The sequence below is a fragment of the Plectropomus leopardus genome, chromosome 15, assembly GCF_008729295.1.
Source record: "Plectropomus leopardus isolate mb chromosome 15, YSFRI_Pleo_2.0, whole genome shotgun sequence".
NCBI classification, from domain to species: Eukaryota; Metazoa; Chordata; class Actinopteri; order Perciformes; family Serranidae; genus Plectropomus; species Plectropomus leopardus.
Genome location: NC_056477.1, coordinates 29,807,797 through 29,832,566, shown reverse-complemented (window position 1 = coordinate 29,832,566; position 24,770 = coordinate 29,807,797). Strand labels below are relative to the sequence as shown.

Below are 24,770 nucleotides of genomic sequence, written 5' to 3'. Positions count from 1 at the left end.
GGAGCAGAAAAGCTGAAGTAAAATTGACATCTTTGTATTTCCTCATCTCTGGAGTTAATATAATCATCAAAACAGCATGTTCACTGTCTATTTCTACTGACAACTAAAAAAAAATCAGTGAGCCACTGTTTCTCTAGATGTGCCGTGGCTGCCACGCAGCTGAGACACGCCTTATGAGCGCTGCTCCTGGAGGCAGTGTGGATGCTCTGGGGCCTCATTTATAAACCTTGTGTGCGCATGCCCCTTTCTAAGCCAAATTTTTGGTTTTATAAAAAACAAACTTGCCAAGATTCACGAAGATTCAATGTTCATTCATTTTGAAAGGTGCTATACAAATAACGTTACTGATATAATAATAATAATAATTATTATTATCAATATTATATTATCACATTTTCGTTACATAGAGTTGCTTGTCAGTTCTCCACACATCTAGCTTTTCAGATACAGTCAATCGATGCGTGGATATAAAAAGGGAATCACAATGTGTAAAGACGCACTGTGGCTTATTTAGTACTGCTAGAGAATAATGCGCATGGGAGAAACTGAGATCCCTCCCAGTTTCTCATCAAGGAGCACACACACTCTGTCTGTGAAGGGCAGACCGTTTTTTTGGCCTTTACTTTAATATCTGACCACTTCTTTTTAATGTCGCCCACAGTCCGACTCTCTGAGGTCGCAGCATGTACACCATCAGCTGCTGCCACACTGCTGCCACGCTGCTGCCTTTTTGCTGTTTGTAATGCCACTGCTGTGTCTACCCAAGAAAGTTCCCGCACGTGTCAACAAGACCTTTCAGCTTCACTTTGTGTGAAATGTCTTTTCTTACTCTTTCTATCAGTGTTCTATCAGTCTTTCTATCAATGTTTCGTTATTTCTGTCAGCGTTTGCCATGCTCACTCCCATGCAGGAAGCATACATGAATATTAATGAAGACCGTTCCTCTGACCATTTGTAGGCACGTATGGGTGGGACAAGACGCTCGCTCACATGCATCAAATTTCAAGTTGATTGTGATTTATAAAGGGAAATGAGCGTGGGACGTGCATGCCCAATCAACATATTTTTGTCCATACGCCGCCTTTAGTCAGCTTTCCTGAGCAGTTTTGTAAATGGGGCTCCTGGGTTGTTTACATGGGTGCTGAAAAAAACAACAAAAAAAAAGCAAAAACAGGTTCTGAAACGCTCATGCACTGCTTCCACGTCCAATGTGAATCGAGCCAAAGATTTAGTTTTGACTTAATACTTAATCATATACATGATCATAATACTAGTCAATACTAGACTTGACTTAATAAAAAAAGAAATGCTGAGAACTTGCCGTCATGATGTCAAATGTTTCCATTTTGACTAAACATTTGCCAGAGGAATTTAAACAAAATTTTGAGTTGCAGTTTGTTATATTCCAAATTCTAAATATTATAATATGATATTGACAGAAAGAATTTTTGTTATAAATGCATATCAGTTCAAAGCGTCTGTTAGGAATCTCATTAACATAACAGGTATTTTTTCGGCCCTGAAAAAACGATATCAGTCAGCCCCTAAAATACAGTATGACCACATTCACAATAGATAATGTCATAAAAATGTTATAGCTCAAATGTCAGCAAAATAACATAATTAATAATAAAGACATTGCATAAAATAACATCAGTTGTAGCTAATTAACATAAATTCCATAATAAATCTGTACTGTATACAACTGAACATACTGGAAAACTTCAGTGAATAGCTTGGGCTATTATTTGCTTAAACCACTGAACTCAACAGGCTTATATTTGGGATAGGCCTCTATATGGTACGGGTTTTTTTTCCCTTTCACATAGAACTGCAGCTCAGCAAAGATCGAAATGCGATCAAAATACTCATTAAACCTCTTTTTCGTGTCTCTTGTTTACTCTGCTGGTGTTACTTCTTCTTTGGTGATCATGGTTTCAATAAAATGAATGGAATGACTGAATTGCAGAGAATCTTGCCAAGCTAACTGTGTGTGTAGCATGTCCAAACTGACAAAAGTTTGACCCTTTGTTTCACTGGTTTGATTTCTTCCAAGAAATATGGGGCAAAAGGCAATGAGCAACTTGGTAAGAAATGTAATTGTAATAATTGTAATACATGTAAATTATTTTTAAAAAGCTAGGGGAAAATTTCTAGTGAGTAAAAGAAAAAATCTAGGGCAAAACCATGTATAATTATCATAGCTACATATTCAAAATGCTGCTAAAAAATATCAGAATTGCTTTGGCATATTTTAGGTATTTCCTTTTTTTAATGATTCTCTGTTATTATTCCCTGTACTATTTTTTGTGCTAATTTTCTTGTAGTTGTAGCCTTTTGTTGGTCATTGCCTTCTTTCCATGGTTTTGAAGAAATCAAGCCAATTTGCTACAGTTTCAAAGGGTTAAACATTCACATTTGTGTGCATGATCTAAGCAACTAACAGTACCTCCAGCAGGTAACCAACAACCAAGTTTTTACACATCAAAAACAAAAAAATCCCCAAAAATGAAGTGCATGGTAAAAGAGCCTCTAATTGAGACAGACATTTATTTGTAAAAATGTTTTGCCATAGCGGGCTAGTAAAAGGGACCGGGTGTCTAATAAGAACTAGGCTAATATTTGAAGTTTTACAGTAAGTCAAAAAGACAATCTTTACATTCTGATTTATTAACATTTTAAACAAAATCCCACATTTTTTGGAATTGTGGTTGTAAATAATGCAAAGATATAAAAACAGGCACAGAAATCTGTAATCTGTCTATCTGTAATGACTTTTTCACTACTGTAATAACTTTCATCACACTGTTCAAATGCCAGAATTTCAGTGTAGTGAACAACAGAAAAGTACTTGCATCACTTTGCAAACATTAAAAAAGCAGCCAATGCAAATATCACAATGTGTGGTTTATTACCAAGGGGTTGAATGTACACTGTAATATGAATTCATAGAAAAAGCTATTCATTCATGTACAAATTACAAATACGTCAGCTGTTTTCTCCACTCTTTTGTTTAAATGTACACAAGTTTCTTCTCTCCCATCGCTGTCCCATAGCAGCTTTACAACCTGACAAGACTTTGCAGTGAAACGGAGATAAGAGAAGGATGAAAAATAAAAATGCTTTTCAGTAATCTCAACACATATCCTCCGAATGTGTTGGAAGAAGGTCTTATTGGTTCTTTGAGGACATAAAACATGAAATTGTTTTATGTCCCAGAAAATAAGTAGTTTTATGATTAAACGTAACAATTCTTACAAAAAAAAAAAAAAAAAAAAAGACCACAAAAAGCTTACTCCAAAGTCTTAGCGATGGCAACTTTCTTTAGAACATCAAAATGTGCATATTACAGGATTTGGTGATGCTGTAGAAACCCTTTTTTTGTTTTTTTCTTTTGATGGCAGACAGAGGGATGGCAATGGAGGAAGAGAGGAAGCACACAGTTGGCCTCTTCACAGAATTAAATATCCACAATCACTTTGAGTGGGTAGAAAAAAAAAAACAACTGGATCCCCCAGCGCAAGTCCATAGGGTTTGTCAATACGTTAAATGAGCAAAAACGGCCTCTTAGAACACACATAAAACGCCACGTAAAAACAAAATAAGAAACAGATTTTAGAAAAGCAACGGACAAAAACATACATTTTATACAATTCTGTGTTTCTATCCCCCACATAGGCACCACGTAGTAGATTAAGTTGAATCTTCATCTCAAGTAAAGTACTGTTTGTTTCATGTAGTGTGTTTCTTATACAGTGCAGAATATATGGGCTTTGATTAAGTAAGTGTGTGTGTGTGTGTGTGTGTGTATGTGTGTGTGTGTGTGTGTGTGTGTGTGGTTGTGTATGCATGTATGTTTCTATGTGCTTGTTGTATTTCTATACTTCTAAGGACCAAACATCCCCTCAGGTATAAAAAAAAGTAATAAAGCTCTTAAAGACGTAGCAGCTGATCCACAACTCTTTGAGGTTGAGGGTTAAAATTTAGAAATAATATAAAGATTATTATTAGGTTAGCAATTACATTTTTAATGTAAATGCATACCCCATAGTTTATGTCTAAAACTCCATCAAATGTTGAGCTAGCAAAGAAAAAAAAACATTGATAATTGGTAATTTTGGCAATACAGTATGTGTTGAGGGAAGTTATTAGTTACTTTTGTTGCATTATAAATATGTTGCTAGACATTTTGTAAGCATTCCTTAAAGAGTAACCAAACCCCCAAACCACTTTTTTCCCCAGTTGAAAAGCAATAACTATGGGTATTTAGTAGGATTGTTGCTTGAATCAGGTCCAACTCTTGACAGATGGAGCTGAAAAACTTTTTTCCCTCTTTTATGCTTGAAAAACAATTTTCATTCATTAGGAGGGCACCGTTTTAAAGTCCAGCATCGAGTTCCTAATATCAAGGATTTTCCTAGAACACAACGCATTACAATTTATAGGAACATTAAAAGGCCAACAGAAATTTGGAATGAGAGACAGTTCACGCAGCAGATATTTGACGTGTCTTTGCAGTAAAAGTACAAGTGGAACTTCTAACATTAACGCTGACTCTCTAATATTCAGTAACTGCTGCTGGCCCCTTTCTTATTCAGCAACATTTTAACATGAATGTTTGTCAAAACTCGACTAACAGCAGACGGAAGCCGAGTCAAGCTTCAGCTTTCTTCTGATTTTGATTTCTGTTTTTTTGTTCTCCAAACGGACATGTAAACACATTATTAGGATGTGTCCTCTTTCAGTCAATACTCATTTAAGATAAAAGAATAGTAACATTTTGGGAAAATACACTTATTAACTTTACGTGAATGGGATATGTTTTTTTTTTTTTAAACTTTTCTGTTATTTATTTATTTATCTTTTGCTGATTTTCAGGTAAAGTACTTTTTACTAATTTCTTGCTAATTTTTGGATCACTTCTTCTTAAGTTGCTCATTGCCTTTTTCTCAGGTTTCAAAGGGTTAAGACACATGTTTCTCCTGAAATGTTTTTTTAGCCGATGGTTGTTTTATCTTGTCTTAGCCTGGTGTTTCAACCAATTTTGATTTTATTTTAGGTATTTTTTATCATAAGTTTTTATCATCTTTTTTTTTATCTAACAAATGTTTTATGTTCTTTTATGTTCAGCACTTTGTGCTTCATTTTATACTTGAATTGTGCTACTTAAAGAAAGTTATCATTATTAATAGTTGTGCAGTGTATTAGTGTGAATGTAGCCTGGGTATGTTCCAAAATGCTGAACTATTCCTTTAACTAAAGAAACCAGATCAAGTTACAGTGTTAACACCATAATCAATGAAAATTCATTAAAAAATTATATTCTTGAGCTTTTTACAAAACTTGGCTTTATCATTGGGAGCACTTTACAATATTTAAACAGGGTTTACTTTAAGACGTCCAAATTCAAAAACACTAAAATTATTAAAGACATAATACAACACAAGTACTGTGGAAAAAACTCCATGGTTTAGTAAAAATACATGCGTCTGGTAAACAACAGATCTGGATTTGCATACATTTTAAATAATAGTGTAAATTTGGAATAATGACTGTGATAATTATTTCAAAGACAAGGTTTAAGATTTATGTTTATGAGGTCTGAATTACATTTTGAGCAAAGATTATGAACGGATGTCTGAACAGTCTTACTCCCCAATTTTGTCATTCCACCCCCAAATCTTCCAGGTCACTTCTGCTATAAAGTGTTTTGGAGTGCTGCAGGGCACTTTATCCAAACCAGAGAGTTAAACTATTGCAGTGTCTGATTGTGAGCGGACGTCCTCACAAGTATAGTAATACAAGCTTGTGCGTGTGGTTGTAGTGTCTCTTGACGGCCCCTAGTGTGCTTCACTACTCGCTGTGTGTGTTGTTTGGTGTGTTGCTGCCTCCACACAGTAGTTGGGTTTGTCAGAGGCGGTGAAGCCCGGCAGACACACACACTGATAGGAGCCCACCGTGTTAATGCACTTCGCATTTTTACACAACGACATCCGATTGTTTAGCTCTGAACACTCGTTCACATCTGTGGACGAAAGGAGGACAGAGATAACATAAAAACGCGACAGATGTTTTAAAGTTTTCTTTTTGTGTGTGTGTTAGTTGTGTGTAACTGCCCTCTCACCGATGCAGGCCATGCGGGACAGGTCCAGGGTGTACCCGTCGAAGCAGTCGCAGGTGTAACCCTCCTGGACCCGGACACAGCGACCATTCTCACAGCCGTTCAGTATCCCGCACTCCTCTGCTCGCAGACCCTCAAATGCCTTATAGGGATCTGTAACGGAAACAAACCAACTCAGATATTACAGTGTACAGATATGGAATGATGAAGTACACATTATCAGTAACTCATCGTCTTTAAACAAGAATCATCATGACATTGAAATCATGCCATGAAATCTGGCTTTAAGTCTCAGAAAGTGAATGAGTGAATTGGCTTGATTTTTTAAATCAAGAAATCAAGAATCAAGAAATTTATACAAAGTTACAAGAACAATGTCTGAAAATAAGAAAAAAAAATGAAAAGTAAAGAAACAAAAACATGACAGTGACCCCAGCAAATTTCAGGTTATTTTCTTGTCACCTGTTACATTTTTTTTTTTTTATTGCAATTTTGCAGGTCATTTCTTGAAAAATTGCTCATTACCTTCCCACGATCTCTTCAAAAGATATCAAACCACTTTTTTTTCCAGGTTTCAGAGGTTTAAATACTTATGACAGGCAGCTAAGCACAAGAAAAGTGATGTTGATCCAGGTGTTAAAGGGTTAAAGGAGCTCATTCTAACATGTTGTTAGTTTTATTTTCACAAGATGGCAGCAAAGTGCTGTGCACTGAGAACAAGTTTGTCCTCAGAGAGGCTGAACCTGCAGATTAATGATGTAATACATCATGATGAATAGCTGCAGCTCACAGTGCATTTTGCTTTTACTAACAGCACTTTGTAGAGCTCATTATTGTAGATGAAATGCATGGCCCTCCCTCTTTCAGTTTCTGGCTATAAACAGTGTGACTTTGAACATTTCTAAGGAAAACATGCCTTAAAAACCCAACTGCGAGTTTTGAATACTAAATACAACCACTTTGCTGACTGTCCCTCCACGAAGCCAAAACATAACTCTCTCCCCAGTGTGTAAAAAATGATCTGAAGCACCTCCCCTGTTTTGCACCATTCTCTTCCCCCTCTCAAAAATAATGAACAGTCCCCACAGATAATCAGCAAAATGCCAGATATCCACCTCGATAATCGGCCAGGCCAATAATCTTATTTGATCTTTTTAGTCAAAAAATTATTGGCCTGGCTGATTATTGAGGCCCATATTTGGCCAGAGACACAAAAGACATGGGGGAAAAAGGGTCCAGTTTGACAAACGTTAACATTGTGAAAATGGGCACTCGACATTGGTAGAGGTCTTTGCTCTCTGAGTGCCGTTCTGATTCTGTTTGGTATCAACTGGAAAATGCCTCAGGCCACTTTGTTCAAACTTTGATTGATTTTCCTCCTTTCTCTGGAGGTCTCTTGATAATCTTTTTTGGTTGAGCTGCTCACAACCAGTAGACATTGATTCATTTCATCACAAGCCAAAAAGGCTGGAAGCCACTTCCTTTGACTGCTCCCTGAATCGACTTAATTTTTACTTTATAATTCTTTACTTTGGCCACATCACAAGGACAGTGTAGAGACCTGATTAAAATCTGATTGTGTAAAGAAAGTCCTGTGTTTCAGTGCTGTTCCTCTGTTACTATAAAAGATGCATAAATTGAGGATACTAACGCTCGTCATTGTCGTAGAAAGGCAGGACAGGTTCCTGCTCAGGTGACGGTGAATAGTCCGGGCTCACTTCATATTCATGGACTGGACCGGCAACGAGGGCATCACGACCGTACGCCCGCCGCCCGCCAATGTTACACATGGAGGCATAATCCTCTGAGAGACAGACAGAGAGGGAGAAAGACACGAATCATCACATAAGAAATGCCAGGATCTGCCGTGTTCTAAAATAATTACCTAATAGATGTGAGAAGTTGGAGATAACTCATCGATTCAATAATCACTGCTTCCACAGACCTGCAGGCGACGTCTACTGATGGTTTTGTCTGTAACTGCAGCTTTGGCTAACAGCAGGGACCAGATGGTGAAGAGTGTGTGAAGAAACAGGGACTGGGCGACCAACTTTATTGATTCAATTAATTATTATAACAGAAAATTCATTTTCCATAAGTGTGTATAGTGTGTAACTACATTTAGTACATAATTCAGGGTTACCTGCACAAATTTACAATTAAAACTTAAGAATTTGCCAAACAATAATAGAAACATGTTGTCACTCACTTTACAGTTCCTTTTTTTCAATGCTGGCAAACACTGTTTATCAAACACAGCTGGTGCAACACACTGAGCCTCATGCAAGAAACAATACAAATCTTCTCTTTTTTTATGCTCGTATCCAGGATTTGTACTTATTTTGTTGGTAGCCACTGATTTTTGGGATTTACCAATGCTTTCTTATTTATGCTTATTTTACAAGTGGCCAAAGCAAGATAAGAAAAAAAAAAATCTTGTTTTCACAGACCACAAATTGTTGTCCAAACAAGGAAGAATGAGTTTTATATTTGAGGAATGTTTAAAAAATGCATGAATATAATTTTTATCAAATTTAGATGAGGTTTTGGAGTAATTATAATGACTGGATTATTACATTTCAGGGATAAAAAAAATACTACTGTACTTTGTGCAATGATCCCAGTTACTGTAATTTCAGTTACTGTGTCACTCTGCTGACCAGAGATTGAATGTAACTAAGTACATTTATTCAAGTACTTTACTTGAGTACAAATTTGGGGTTACATTTACATTACTTGAGTATTTTAATCTCATGCCACTTTCCACTTCTACTTCACTACACTTTAGAGGGAAATATTGTACTTTTAACTCCACTGCTACTATTTGATAACTACTCTACAAATTAAAGTTCTTGCACATAAACCAAAACTATGAAAATATATAAGTGTAGCTGAAACAATTAGTTGATTAATTAGATAATTAACTGGCAACTATTTCTTTCATCGTCAGTCATTTTTCATGCAAAAAAAATTACATAAACATTTTAAAGTTCTAGCTTATTATATAAACTGTATGTAAGATGACTTGCTGCTTTTTCTTCTAATTATTAAATTTTTTATTATTTTTATTTATTAAATTTATTTAAACCTTTGGGCGTCCAAAATTAAGAGAAAATAAAAGAGATGTTGCTGCATGAGGCCCAATGTAAGACACACACACTATAACGCATCTGAGACTACCTTAACACTCCATATGAGAGCAATGTGTGTGTTGCTGTGCAGTGTGTACCGGTGTTTTTGGGCGGACACAGGGCACAGTCCATGCCCCAGGCCTCTCCGTACAGACAGCAGCACTCTGTGTATGTGGTCTTCCTGTTGGGACCCAGCGGCCGTGTGCAGGTCATGGTCTCTGTCACCGTCTGCCAGCAGATCCCCTGGTAGTCTACCTGTTCCACCTCGTGTTGCTCTGCAAGCATACACAGACACAGACACAGACACAGACACACACACACACACACACACACACACACACACACACACGCACATTATTACATTACACAGTGTTAGGTTATACACTCTGCTTTCATCCAAACAGGTTTTATGTTGACTGGAGGATAGCGTCCGTTACCATGGACACGACTGAACCCTGATTAACCCTTAAATTAATTTTTGTAACCTTTTGATGGCGTGCTGTTTTGGAGCCATGTATTCATGATAAACCATGGATGTATTAGTGATAAACTCTTTCTCAAGGGACTTCCTGGTTAAATAAAGGTTAACAAATGTATTTTGAATGTGTGCATGGGATAGAAAAAATCCTGCCTTACCGGCCACATCAGGCATGAACACACATTGGTTACTGTTGTGGTCCAGCACCATGGGATGTGTACAGAAACACATGTACGAGCCATCTGTGTTCAAACACTGTCCACCAACACACGCCGACTCATCCAGACACTCATCGATGTCTACAGGACAGGAAGGAAAACAGACATTTAACAGAAAAATTACAAAATCAGAGCACTTTTTTTCATGTCAGCTGAACTTCCTTGTTCTAAACTGCCTTGAATTAGTGCATTCACTCCCTCACAAAAATTTATACAAAACCTCTTTCTCTCTTTTCCTCACCTTGCCACTTTACAACCACTAACATTGGTGAAAGCATTTAAGAAAAAGAATGAACATTAAATTAAATTAAAAAAATTAATATATTAATCCAATATAGACAAAAGATGCTAAAAGTGCTTAGCAGAGTTTTTTAAAGATTATGAGATGCAGTCAAATTGTTTTTGGAAAGTTAAGTTTATTTATTTATTTATTTATTTTAATTTGATTTCCTTTTATCCCTCTGCCTAACATCCTATATCCTCCATTATTATGTCTCTTCTTATCCTTCTTTTTATTTAGTACTTACTTTTGTAATTATTGTTCCCCCCTTCTTCACTGCCTTTCCCCTCAATATCATACAGTTTGTATGTTGGTAATCCATTCTGTGCTATGTCTTTCCATGTAACTTGCAAAAAACAAAAAAAAAGAATAGTTTTGGAAAGAATGTGTGAGTGCACGTTAAGATCATTCGGTTACTGTTTCCAAAGTCAAGACAAATTTGCAATTTCCCACTTAATATGAACTGGAATGTTTAAGTCTTAAATCTTGTAATGTACATTATTTTCTTTGAAATAATAATAGCTTTTTCATGTTGTCCGCAAACCATTGTGCACATTCTTCTTCAGAAATGAAGCTGTGCACTGTGAAAATCCACTTTTACATTATTATATATTATGTTATACTGGTCTGCTGGAGTTACTACTGTGCTTTATAACCTGTCCTGTCAAATTAACCCTTTGAAAATGACAGGAAATTAGCATTTAAACAAAAAAAGATGACCAAAAAATACACAAAAATTTGCCCCCAAAAAATTTTTTAAAAAAGTAAACAAAAGAAAAAAAAAACAGGAATTGACCTTAAAAAAAGATCTAAAAATAAAATAATAATACTAATATAAAATAATAAAAAATAATATCTGATAATTATAAATATAATGTTTGGGGGATTTTTTCTAAGTTGTAAATTTTTTTACTACTTTTTCTAACTTTTTAAGCTATTTTTTAGCAACTTGCAGGACATTTTGTGCCAAGTTGGCCAAGTTTTTCCATGTTTTTAAAAGAAATCAAACAATCTGCCTTAATGTTTTAAAGGTTTCAATTCTTGTGAAAGATCTAAATGCAGCACAGGAAAACTGATGCCGATCTTTGTTTCAAAGGGTTAATGTGTAGTCAATGTCACTGGTAACTGTGCTGTGCAAGTTATCACCTGACCAAGTTTTCAGTGTAACAGGAGATTCTCCATATTTCTTAAAGACATATTTTATCTCTCTAACACACATACACAACACACACACACACACACACACACACACACACACACGCGCGCATGCACACACACGCACGCACATGCAGCTTTTCTGTTGTGTCCCCCTGACCTCTGCACTCCAGTTTGGAGGGGTCGTAGTCCTGTCCGGTCTTGCAGTAACACTCATAGCTGCCCACCGTGTTCAAACAGAAGCCTTCTTTACACACCTCCTGGCCAAACAGTGTACATTCATCTGCGTCTACAAACAGGCATAGAGGAGACACGTCGTCTTACACGTTCACAGAGTTCATGTTCATGTGATTTCTATTTTTCATTTTTGCTGTTGAAGGTGAAAATACATGTATCTGGACAATTATATATATTTGTCCTTTCTTCATAAACATGGGCATATTTTAGATGAGGATCTGTATGGGTTTTTATTTTTGCTTGTGCAGTTTTCCACAATATGGTTCTACAAGTGAATGTTTGCCCTCTGCACTCCAGTTGTTACAGTGGAGTAACTGCACTGTGGCTCTTTGGTTAGGCTGTATCATTAACATATTTAGGGAAAACCGCATGTAGCAGTCATGTAGCATCAGCACACAGACACAGATAGCTAGAGGAGAAGATTACATCACACTCCTCATATCCTTTTGTCTGCATCAGCTGTCTGATAATGCTCCAGGAAGCAAACACACCATATGTATTTACATGGAAACGATATCAGCACCATGGTTGTAAAGGCGACTTTATGGATGCCGACCGCCATTAAACCCAAATAAAAAAAAGAGGAAGTACAACAAAGTCACATGACAGTCTACAAAACATGGCTCAGTTGGTGTGGACAGAAGAAGAGACCGAGATCTTGAACTGTCATACGAGACAAAGAAATTATGGCGACATTAGATTAGCTTTATTGAGTGGCTGCAATAGAAATACATCTGCCAGTGTTTTGAACATTCATTGCCATGCTTCTTGGAATGTTACTATCAGAGGAAAGTTGTGTAACATCACGAGAGAAGTCACATAATATCTCTCAGTGGAAACACAGTCATTTCACAATTGTGTTTTACTGAAATTTTGAAAATATCGCTCAAGTTTTGCACAAATTTGTTACGAAAAGCCAGCTAGTGTAACATGTCATTCTCTCTGTCTTTCAGTGTTGTCTTTGTTAATTCTCAATGGACTCTTTACATATAATTTTCGATTTTAGACATGAATGATGATTATTGTGTGTCAACACTGACAGGTACAGTGCTGACACAAAATGTAATCTTCAAGTATGTCCTGCCACAGTCACAGTCCCAACATCGAGGAAGCTCAAGGAAGCTTAACCTATAGAAGAGACCAACACTCAAATTGTGATGTCATTGTTCTTGGCTGCAGAGTTGCAGCTGAAAACGTCTGCAGTTTTTAATGAAGAATCCATCTGCTGCTCTGGCCTTCAGGCTTCTCTGCAGAGCCAGCAGAGGTGTGTTATCAAATATGGAGGTAAGTCCATTTATACGATTGTCAAACATTAACACATATGAATTTTGAATGGTCTCCATGTTTCTTTAACCCTCTGAAATCTGGAGCAACATCACTTTTCTTTTACTGCTTTCAGATGCCTTTTACAAGTATTTAAATCTTTAAACCCTGTGCATATTGATGCAATTTCTTTCTAAAACTTGGGGACTAAGGCAATGAGCAGCTTGGTAAGAAATGTTTCACAAATAAATAGATTTAGAAAAATTTACAAATGTCTCTGGAAAAATTCTATTCAGAACTATCATAATTATGTATTCAAAATTATGTTACAAAACTATTTGCTCATTTCTTCTTTTGTTGCTCATTGCCTTCTTTCAATGTTTTTGAAAATCAAGCCAATTTGCCCAGGTTTCAAAGGGTTAATGCTTCATATGATGCTTCATCTATTCACTTACTTCTGAGCCTCAGGACATCTTTGATACAAATTAATTTTAGATGAGACTTTGTGGGCTCATATGAGGCTTGTTTAAGCTTTTACATTCCAAATGAGCTTTAAATTTAGGTCCTCATGTACAGTATTAGCAATGCTGGAAAAACAACCTAAAGTGTGTTTAAGAGCTCAATTTATAATAGCACGATTTGAGAATGATCACACATTCACTCAGCAAAGTTTCAGGTTATAATGAGACACTGACCCTCCATTCTTACAAAAAAAATGTAATTATCTATTGCTCTCACACAAACACCTTTTATCAAGTTATTTCTGTATAAAATTAAGGTCCAGCAACAAGGCCAAAGGCTCTGACTTAACTCTCTCCGATTTTGCCTTACAGTTTTATTCATTATACATTACATAGTAATTCTATTTGCTATAAGTCACTAAACATGCTGCATATTTTTGCAATATGCAGTGTGCATATTGCAAAAATATGCAGCAACTTTAGTGACTCTAGTTTCTCAATGTTAGATGCAATGCATATGTTTATGTGCAATGTTTAGCAAAGCTTATATAGTTTATGGAATTGAGATGTTTGATTCACAAATAAATATGAATCATCCTAACAAAGAAGAGGGTCTTGAGCCATGAAGCCGACTGTAGATGTAAAGTACAGAAACCTTCACAGAGTGCATTGAGATTCCACTGAAGGTTTTGTTGACACAGCCCTAGCACTGACTCATCAGAAATATCAGAAATAAAATAAAATAGAATAAAACAATAAATGTGAATGATTTAGCTGATTAGTGTGGCCATTAATGAGGTCATAAAAACAATGTACAAAATTATTATTGATAATTATTGTATTATTGATCTGCCTATGTCAATAACATACCAAACTACATCATCTAAGTGTAGCTCCACTTTTTTTGGGATTATCACAGCCTGGGATATGTTTATGATTTGCATCAACATTGATTGTGACAGTGCACCTAGTGGAAATGTCATGTATTTGTGTAAAATGCCATCATCAGGTGGAAAACAATTTTGTTTCCACAGCATATTTTAGACTTATTGTAGGAGCTGAGCAGGACATTCACAGATTTAACAAAAATACAGTCTTGCCAAGATTTACACCTATACCTTTATACCAAAAACTAGATTTTTACTAGAGGGGGTCTTTAGGAATTTTGACCAAGACACATACTGGGCAGGATATTTTGTTTTGTAACAATCAGCTTGTCAGTGGGCTCTGGTGAAAAAAAAAATCAATCATGACAAAGTTTCTGAAGGACCTCGAACCTACCTACTGGTCAACATACAGTGACACTGACATGTCTCCAATAAGCTATATTGAACTGGACATTTTATCTAACCAGACAGTCAAAAAAATATTTTGCACTTATTCACTGGATAAATGCTAACAACAAAAGCTATCATGAAATAGGTCTACATGTTTTTATCATGTGCGACACAACATGACAACTAAAACACAGTGAAAAGTCAGAGGGAGGCACAGATGAAATGCAAAACAGGTCCAGTAACTGAAGGGTACTCTGCTTCAGTAAAAGTATTTTGGAACCTTAGCATTAGAAAATTTCTCTTTGGCAACGATGTGAGTGAAAACTACAAGCATTATGTATTACAGCAAGTAAAAAACAACACACAGAAAAAGGAAAAACAAGCTACTTAACATCACCACAAGTGTTGTATAAAACATTATTGGGCTGTGTGATTTATGTACGATGTTTAGTCGTGTAGAAGTAGCTCATCTTACCTTTGTAGCTGTCAGCTATGGGTACTCCATACAATGAGTCTCCACTGGGAATAAAACCTCTTCCAGATGGACACATCTGATTGAACTGGTCTGAAAGGGGACCAACATGGAGGTTAAGAGTCCATCATGCACTCTGGTGTGTGTGTGTGTCTGCATACCTATAGTATATACTGTGGGGACACTATCAGTTAGCTGTAGGCATACAGAGAGGTTCAGTCCTAGCTAAACTGTTAAAAATTGGCAAAACACTGATTTAAACCAATGTAAATATCATGCCATGGTAGGTGCTTTTGTTACTACACTAGATAAAACTATAAAAGCAACAATTTTGTTTTTGCTCCTATTTTTCATGAGTTGAAAAAAGGATCTAAGACTGTTTCTATGCACACAAAAGGTTAATTTCTTGACTCCTTAACCATGAGGATTCAATCACTGTGAGCGGGCAACAAACAAACAGCTCTCAAGTTCATGTATTACTTATATTTGCAGATCAGAGCTCTGCAAATACAAACACACCTCACCTGCTCACACTGCCACCACTACCACTCATTAAGTTAGACTGTTACTGTAGCACAGTTAAATCTGATGATCTATTCTCTGTGAGCTGGAAACAAACTAACAGCTCTCCATTTCAGATGTTAACAGTATTTGTAAATCGCAGCAGTGCTCCATGGTCGCAAAATGTGACTTAATAGTCAGCTCTGCAAAACCCCTGCTCTGAGAGAGAGCTGTAGGAGAAAACGAGAGAACTGAAATGCTTGTGGCTTATAAAAATCATGCAATTTATACCTGACGTTCGCAATACAGTCATCATCTTGCACATGGAACAAGCCACAATACATCAAGTATATTTGATATATGTCCCACCCCTACTCTAACAGCTAGTATTTACCAGATCTGTGTTCTGTCCAGCTCCGATCCGCCTTGGCAGACGGAGCAAATAGATCACACTCTAGTCTATATGTTTACTTCCACATGCTCTGCTGTGTTGCGTATCGACTCCGTCCCAGCTCTAGCAGCCTTGACTCTTGCTGATCAGATACACAAGACTAATATTTTTGCCGGGTGCCGGAGCACTTTATATCTTTTCAGCTGAATTAAGCACAGAGTAGTCAGGAAGTCATACAGCAACACAACATTAAAACATCCAGTTAATTTTCAAAATAAAACACTCCGTGTTGACACCTGATTGTATTTTATATAACTACATCAACAAAACGTCACACTGGGGGGATCCAGGGCTGGAGTCAACAGGTCAGAGGTTTTTTTAGAGGTCACTACCGACAACATGGACAAGCAAAAGCTAATTATGGAGGTGGAAAACCTCAAAATGATTTATGACACCACAAATATTTTTATAAGGACAACCATAGAAAGGAAATGGTGTGGAACACCATATAGGGAGTTACTGGAGTGGATGGTGAGTTATTACTAATTAGCTTCTATATTGATCTAATGCTCGTGATTCTTTAATACTGCGGGATCTCCTCGGTCTCGGCAGATTATTAAAACCACTGCCAGGTAATCATTTGAGACTCCAGAAAGTTACTGCCATTACTGCTGCTTCTCTCCAACTAGCGTCCTAAACTGGCCACTCAGAGTGGACTTGTTGCTCTGTGCACAACTGCAGCTTTTAGCTAGTGTCAGACCAGTTTCTTTTCTCCTCCTCTAACTCACCTGTGCCGTTGACAGGACAGGGGTGCACCTCACAGTTGTCTCCCCATCCAGCTCCCAGAGTGCAGCAGCACTCCTGCAGGGTGACATGGCTGGTCAGCACACTCTCACACAGGTTCTCGTCATTTAGACGGTAGTAGCACTCCTTACGCTCCACTGATGACCATAAAAGATGAATAAAGAAAGAGAGGATGGAACACAAAATCAAATTCTGATGGGAAATGAAATTTGTTTAGCTCAGCGGAAGTTGCTCGTAATAAATGATGAGCGTGTAAACAGCATTTGGCAGACGCGACTTCCTGAAAACCTTAAGAGTCTGATCTGATCCTTGAGTGCTGCAAGTCCAGCCAGTAGTTTATCGCTTACAGTAGAAAGGTTCTTATTTGTGTGTCCCATAAAGACAAACAATGCACTCTGTACAGCTGCACAGCATGCAGGGGTTGTTAGTGTTCCACTGAAGAGCCAGTTCATTTTTCCTCAGAGATTTTCCTGACTGCTTCTGAGTGAGATAAAGTGGAAAGTTCTCTACGTTGGCTTTAAACAAACTGTAAGCACTTCATCTGCAAAACGTTAACCATTTTCCAGAACTGAGGTTTATTTAGATCCCATTTCCTGAAGGACTCATATAAAGTAAACCTGAGTTCAGGCTCCGGGTGCCGTCCTGTCACATCTCTTTTTTTTTTTATCTTTTATTGTAAAGGAAGGCCTTTACTAAATATATTCATAGCCCCTTTCAGGCTCAGTACATAGTGTTTGACCTGTATTAACCCCTGCTGTACATGCTACATATCTTCAGGTAAAGGAGCAGTGTGAAGATAAAGATGGTGGAGAATTATAAGCTTGTCATTTTCCATTTACTGGAACTAATGTGAATAAAATTTAAACTAATTCACTCGACACAAAGAATCTGCAAGTATCTGAACTTCATCAATGATTGTTTGACTTTGTTATGACTGTTGCATCTTTGTATAACCAAAAAAAAAAAAAACCAAACCTGAGATGGCATCTCTGTCACATACTGAAACAGTGCAATTTACTCAGTTTTGATAAGTTTCTAAAATTCTCATCCCTAAAACTGGTTTTAAATGCCTTCGTAATTTAGTTCTGGATATTTTATGCAAATTCATCAGCAGGCAAAATAATGGTAGGGACACCAGCAGCACCATGGCTTTGATTATGGAGTCATTTATAGATTTGTGAGTACAGTCTATACGTACATGTGTTTAGCCGAAGCACATTTATTGATGTTTGTATAATGAAGAATAACGAAGATAAATTGCATTTTAGTCTCTATTGTAAATATGGACTTCACTTCTACAGGAGGACACGAATGGACAACTGTCCACTTTATGGCAGGTTGTTCATGTCAATGTTCATGGTTAATGTTGTATTGTATCCTCAGGGATTCTGTAATTGTTGTCTTTATTCATTCATCATTACATTTATTCCGAGGCTGAGGGCGGCTCACCTGTGGGAACAGGCTCACACTTGGCGATCATACCCTGATACTTCTGACCGCTGGGACACTCGCAGGTGAAGGAGCCATCAGTGTTCACACACTGGGCCTCTCCACACACACGGCTCAGCATCTCACACTCATTCACATCTGCGGAGAGGGAACAGTAGAACATATTGATAAATGTTATTTTGAATTTGTCTGGTTGTGAGCCTCTTAATAAGACACAGTATGATTTTGCATCATCAAGTGTGCAAAACTGGCAATAGAAGGGAGAATTCAGTAGCTGTTGCTAACAGGATGAAACAAAATAAAGATTAATATGTTTCGCCCCATCCTGCTCTCTATATGCTCTATATTATCCCCAAAAGTTCAGTCCACAGAATTGTCCAGTGAGTCTGCATTTTAATAAGCTACAAACATTTCCCCGTGATTTACTGTGATGACAAATTTGTATACCTTACTGTTTACTTTAGGAAGCTTACAGTTAGGGTGACTACAGTAAAGTAAGGAGGATTATATTTCACAGGCCTTCTATTTATTCCTTGGTTTTAGAGTGATGAATTATGTTTGGTGAGTAGTTTCTGTTATGTAATACATTGTAATACACTGATTCTTGTTGCACTTGTTGGGGAAATTCCTTTCCATTTGGTCCATACACAACAAATTAGAATTCACATAACTGGTTAAAAGGGACACACACACACACACACACATATATATATATAAAACCACCATTAAACCCAAATAATAAAGAAGAAGTACAACAAAGTCACATGACATTCTTCAAGACATGGCTCAGTATGTGTGGACCGAGGAAGAGACCGAGACCTTCTTAACTCTTATACGACAGAGAAATTACGGCGATATTAGATTGGCTTTATTGAGTGGCTGCAATAGAAATAAATCTGCCAATGTTTTGAGCACCTATCGCCGTGCTTCATGGAATGTTAACGTGAATGTGAACGTGATATCACGAGGGAAGTCACATAACATCACTCAGTGGAAACGCAGTCATCTCGCAATTGTGTTTTATCAAAATTTCAAAAACTATCGCTTAAGTTTGGCACAAATCTAAAATGGAAAGCCAGCTAGTGTGTAACAGGAGAAAGGAAAGCAGAAAAAGTTGGCTGATAAGGGAGAAGAGTAGACGTATGGGGAGGAAGACTGGGAGATGGTGCTCGTACTTAATGGTTAGTGGTACACCACCACTCTTGGTTTTCAAGGAGTATGTGTGTGTGTGTGTGTGTGTAAGTGAGTCCATCTGTGGTAATAACAGTACAGTGATGGTTTGGCAGTGAAGAGGAGGCAGCTGGCTGGGCTAAACTTGGGTGGGACCCAGCCGCACTGCCAAAGGACAGATGGGAAGTGTGTGTGCTGCACATACTGTATTGAGGTGAATAAGAGTGTGCTGGTAGTTCTGTATTTTAAATGTCTGTGTGTGTGTTTTGGTGGCATTGGGCACTGACAGAATGTGTGTGGGGAAGTTTTCTATCAGGGCTCAGCTGGGGGAAGTGTGCTCTGACAGCCCTTCCTGATGGAGGGGTATGGACTTGATGGGAGCAGTTGGGGCTCAGTTAGCTTGGAAAAACCACCAGCAGCCATCAGCTCAGGATCGTTCCAAACCAAACTTGAGGAAAAATGGTGATTTTTAACATTAGTTCCATGTATTCCTCATGAGGGATGGCGTGTCTGCAGTATGCTGCTTTCAAAGATTTTCTGGAAGAAACCAGTGCCGAAAGGTCAGTGGAGGGTTAATACCCTAAATTCTCTAATAATGGACGAGGCCTTCATTTACCTCAACTTAAGAGAGAAAGAGGCCTTTGTTTGAGATGTATTAGACTAGAAAAGTCCAGACTGTATGAAGAAAATTATGTTTGTAAAATACTTTCAAAGTCTCTAGAAATGTGGCTTGATATAGCAAGAATGCACATATCATATCAAAGTTAAGTGACTCAACTTAACTCAACAAAATGACTGTTGAGTTTTAAACCACAGACAGTGACATGAACTGATTTAATGTGTTAAATGTTCCTAATGATCTGTTTAGGTCTTTGTTTGTTCTAACTGATTGTTTGCTTTTTATTGTGTTATCTTCTGTGTTTGGTGGGCTGAAGACGAATTTCTTCCCTGGTGGAGATCTGTTGTATTGTATTGTATTGTATTGTATTGTATTGTATGGTATTGTGTTGTATTGTTTTGTATTGTATTGTATTGTAGTCTAGTCCACGACGACAGCCATGGAGCAAAGCAGAGTCGGCGTGGTACAGCTCTATCTGTTTTTAGCCCTGTGACTCTGGCTGCTTTCCTAAATCTAATCTGATGACACTAAAATGAGAGAGCTGCGGTTCAAAGCCATGGAGCGTTAGGTTAAGTTCATTGCTCTGTTTGGCGCTTTGCTGCTCCTTCTCCCCAGACAGAGTGCCCAGAGTGCGCTCTGACACTCCCAGAGTGCACTGCTCTGGATAAGTAAACGGTCCAACAGTGCTCTGAATATACCAACACTCAAGTTTGTGCCAGAGAATGCTCCAACATTTTTTAATGCACTCTATTGAAAGGAGTGTGGAGGGATTTCAGTTTGTCATGTTAAATTACAGTAGTATCAACTGACAGCTGGCTTTGAGTTTTTGATTGGCTTTATCCATATTACATGATATGAAACAGGGATACCCACACCCAAATCAACCAAGCTTTAGGAAACTGTGAAAAAACGAGAATGACAATATTTCAAATCTGGATTGAGGCTAATGTCTGATCATTTTTTATGCTTTTTATTATGCATATGAGACCCCAAATTACATATTAAGAAAGTTTTGGGTGATTTGGGGTCCTAGAGGCTTCAACATACTGCTTCACTGTAGCTGGATGGATGAATGCAATCATGTAGATTTTGGGGACTCATTTCCCAACATAGAGAAATAATACATTGAGTTTACATGTAATTATAATACAATGTACTACAATACCTAAAACTTCATATGCACAAAACTTCAACACTTACCCACACAGCCTCTGCCATCTTGGGACTCCTGGTAACCCTGTTCACAGAGGCAGCGGAAGGATCCCAGTCTGTTCTCACAGTAGCCACGAGGGCCACAGAGAGTCTCATTCAGGCCACACTCATCAATGTCTGGAGAGCAAACAAACAAGAAATGTCAAAGATTTTTACCTTGATAGACTTTTTCTCGACTTTTTCTCTGTCATTTGTTTCATTCTAACCCCTGTGACTTTATTTTAGATCTTTTCATCTTTTCTCAAAAACTTTGAACTGCACTGTGGTGCACAAACATCTGCTTAAGAAATGAACGCTGATAGTTTGCAGATTGAAACTTGTGTACACACACACGCTCAGCAATACACACAATTTCAGCTGTGTTTCCTTTGTTTCCTTTAAAACACATCGAGGAGGACTCATGAAAGGTGACATTTTAATGCAGTGGATTAAACAGAGTACTTCTGAAGCAGCTGGTGTAAAAAGTTGTAAATAAGATGTGAATTATTGCAACACATATTCAAACTCGTGTCAGCGTCCCTCTGCATAAATCAGGCAAAGAGCAACAAATATCCCTCTTTGTCTAGACAGCCAGCTCAAAGGCTTCCGTCTGTTTCTTTTCCTCTCATTTTTTCCCCCTTTCTTCTGTTTTTCTAAGGCAGGAAATGGCATTAAAAACAGCTCTGGCACAGCTCTGGACCAGGACTCCTGCCACGGTGGAGAAAACAGGAGCAGCATATACTGTACTGAACATAAGAGAACATGCATAACATTCTTTCTTGTTTAAAAGGCAGTGACAAAGAGGAAGGCAGAGAGGGTAGACAAGGAGGGATGAACATAAGGATGGAGACAACGACTACATACACACTAAAAGTCCGCTATTAATATACTTTTCACAGTATTCTTAATTTGACACAGGTCATGTCAACAGCATATTCCGTTACATTCCAAATTAAACCAAATGTTTCCAAATGAAGAATAATCTGATAAAGACGTGGGACATGCTGGAATAATTCAGGTTTTAAGAGCGTTTTTTGGGCAGCACATTCAGAATAAGTGTCTCAGCTGGGATTTCTGCTTCAGTTTATGACACACGGCCTGTTTCCTGTTTACAGTCCACTCTGCATGTCGTCATGGTTAATTTACACACAAACCGAATCACCAACAGTTCATAAGGCTAGTGTAGAGATGCCTGCCCAAAAGAAAAACCCACATTTCTGGGTGGAACGCAAAACAAACTTTTAAACACTACAAAAGACTGTGGGATACTTTATGCTGATCATTTCAAGGAGGTGGCTGAAGGAGGTTAAGCTGCAAGACACTGGCGGAAAAAAATAAATGAATATTCTTTTCTCTGCAGTTGCATGTTACCGTCACAGGAGGGCGTGTCGAGGTTGGCAGTGAATCCGCTCTCACACACACACAGATACGATCCCTCTGTGTTCAGGCACTCGCCGTGGGGGGAACAGAGCTCGGGATCATCCACACACTCATCAACATCTGGGAGGGCAAAGACAGAAACCCACTGAGGTGTGTGTGTGTATGTGCAAAAGTACACACACTCTATACTGTAAATCCAGACCATAAACTGGTGTGTTGGTGAGAAGATGTATCCCTGCTTGGGTGCTCACCCCTGCAGCTGGTGCCGTTGATCTGTCGGTATCCCTGAGGGCAGGTGCAGGTGTAGGAGCCCACGTTGTTAACACACTCCCCCACAGCCTCACAGGGCCTGGCTTCTTCCACACACTCATCCACATCTGCAACACACACACACACACACACACACACACACACACACACACACACGCACTTTAGTGTAATGAGAACATTAAGATTGAAACAGGCATTTAGAAAAATAATGAAATTCTTTAAAAGATAAATGTCAGTCCTCACATAATCGACATGTATGTTTTGATTATGCTAACATATGGAATCTTGATAAGTAGTTACTAGTAGTGCCAAATATGCAAATATATTCATGACTAGATTTGAGCTTGATAACATACCGCATTTACAAAAGTGAAACATAGGACCGAAAGTATCTTAGAAATGGCTACGAAGCATTCCAATTATATCACTGATATCTAATTTGACAATAGAAGCAATAGCAAAAGTGAAAAGAAAAAGCAGCAGAAAATGGAAATTTAAAAAGAAAAGGAATCTTTCCAAATGCCTGATTAAAACCTGTGCTCTTAACCAGTTTGTGAATCAATGATTTACTTATTTTAAAACAATTTTTAAATCATCTATTTATTGATTGTTTTATAATGTTTTTATAATCTTTTCAATAAAAAAAAAAAACTCAACTTTTATTTATTTTTGACTTTTTGATTTAGCTTTAATTTTCAAATAGATTTATTTATTTGGATTTTTTGTTAACATATTTTATATTAATTTGTAAAACAATTTAAGAATCCTTTTCTTTAATTTACATTAAATGCCAACTGATTCTAATTCATTTAGTTTATTTGTTAATGGAAAAATAAACAAATTTTTAAAATAGCTTATTATTCCTGTTTTTACTGTACATATTACAATAATAATTATAAATAACGAATCCTTTACAACATTTTCCATGACACTAGTGGCTCTCTATTAAATGTTCTTCTGGATTCATCACTTGAACACTCTCTGATGTTGATTAAGCTGTATTTTTATGTTCAATGAAGCTGATGTGATTGGCATTGTTTTTGCATGTACTAGAGAATTTGACAAATAGAATTTGACATTTTCCAGTTGGGTCTTGAGGCAATTCTTGTGAGTACCAGATTCCATAGCAATCTATCCAACAACTTTGCCACTCAAAACAACCAATGTCAACCTCATGGCAGTACAATGGGATAAGTAAGGGGATCACAAAAGTCAGTAAGATTCATCCTCAGGGTACCAAGAAGGCTTACACCACAAATCACAGCAATTCATCCAGTAACTATTGAGATTTTTCAGTTTTGGACGGTGTTGAACTGACCAGCCACCATTCCTGAAGCCATGCTTCTGTTTAGTCTGTTTCTAAGTGACAGTAACAGTTTGATGATTGTACACACATGCTGAGACCTTGTGGCGAAAACATTTGGTTACAACACAGTTCCAAGTTTGCATGTTGATGAAGAACATCTGCCCCTAAATGTCTATGCATTAACATTATTATTATTAATTAATCAGAGCACAGGTCAACTGATGCTTCTTATAAAATTAATACCATAACACCAACCCCTTCCCCACACAAAAACACAGTCAATTACATTTACACACAAGATACACAAGCTCATGCATAAAGTCACTCCTGGTTAGCTCTCTGCCCTCTGATGGCCATTAGAGCACATTCATTTCTAAAGACAACTAAGTACTGCAATAAAGCAAAACAGAAAATTTCCACCCACCCAGGTGTCAGCTACCGCCATACATGCACCTCATTCCCACCACAATTAGTGGGTGCACGTGGGGTTTTTAGTCATGGGTAAACCACTAAATAAGAACGATTTGACTGTATTCCCATTGCCACTGAACGTACTGCTGGAGAGCTAGTCTGCTTTTCTGTCAGCTGGCATGTGT

At 37.6% G+C, this 24,770-nt stretch overlaps 1 protein-coding gene across 1 annotated transcript in view; it reads right to left on the bottom strand.

Moving 5' to 3' along the window:
- Positions 1-4,926: 4,926 nt before the first annotated feature.
- Positions 4,927-24,770, bottom strand: part of ltbp1 (latent transforming growth factor beta binding protein 1) — a 144,001-nt gene continuing 124,157 nt past the window's right edge. Inside the window, 12 exon segments of the mRNA XM_042501812.1 lie at positions 4,927-6,025; positions 6,125-6,274; positions 7,773-7,925; positions 9,351-9,527; positions 9,889-10,029; positions 11,544-11,672; positions 15,097-15,186; positions 16,774-16,926; positions 18,239-18,376; positions 21,228-21,356; positions 22,590-22,718; positions 22,850-22,975. Of these exon segments, the coding sequence (XP_042357746.1) occupies positions 5,841-6,025; positions 6,125-6,274; positions 7,773-7,925; positions 9,351-9,527; positions 9,889-10,029; positions 11,544-11,672; positions 15,097-15,186; positions 16,774-16,926; positions 18,239-18,376; positions 21,228-21,356; positions 22,590-22,718; positions 22,850-22,975 (1,700 nt within the window). The 3' untranslated portion in view covers positions 4,927-5,840.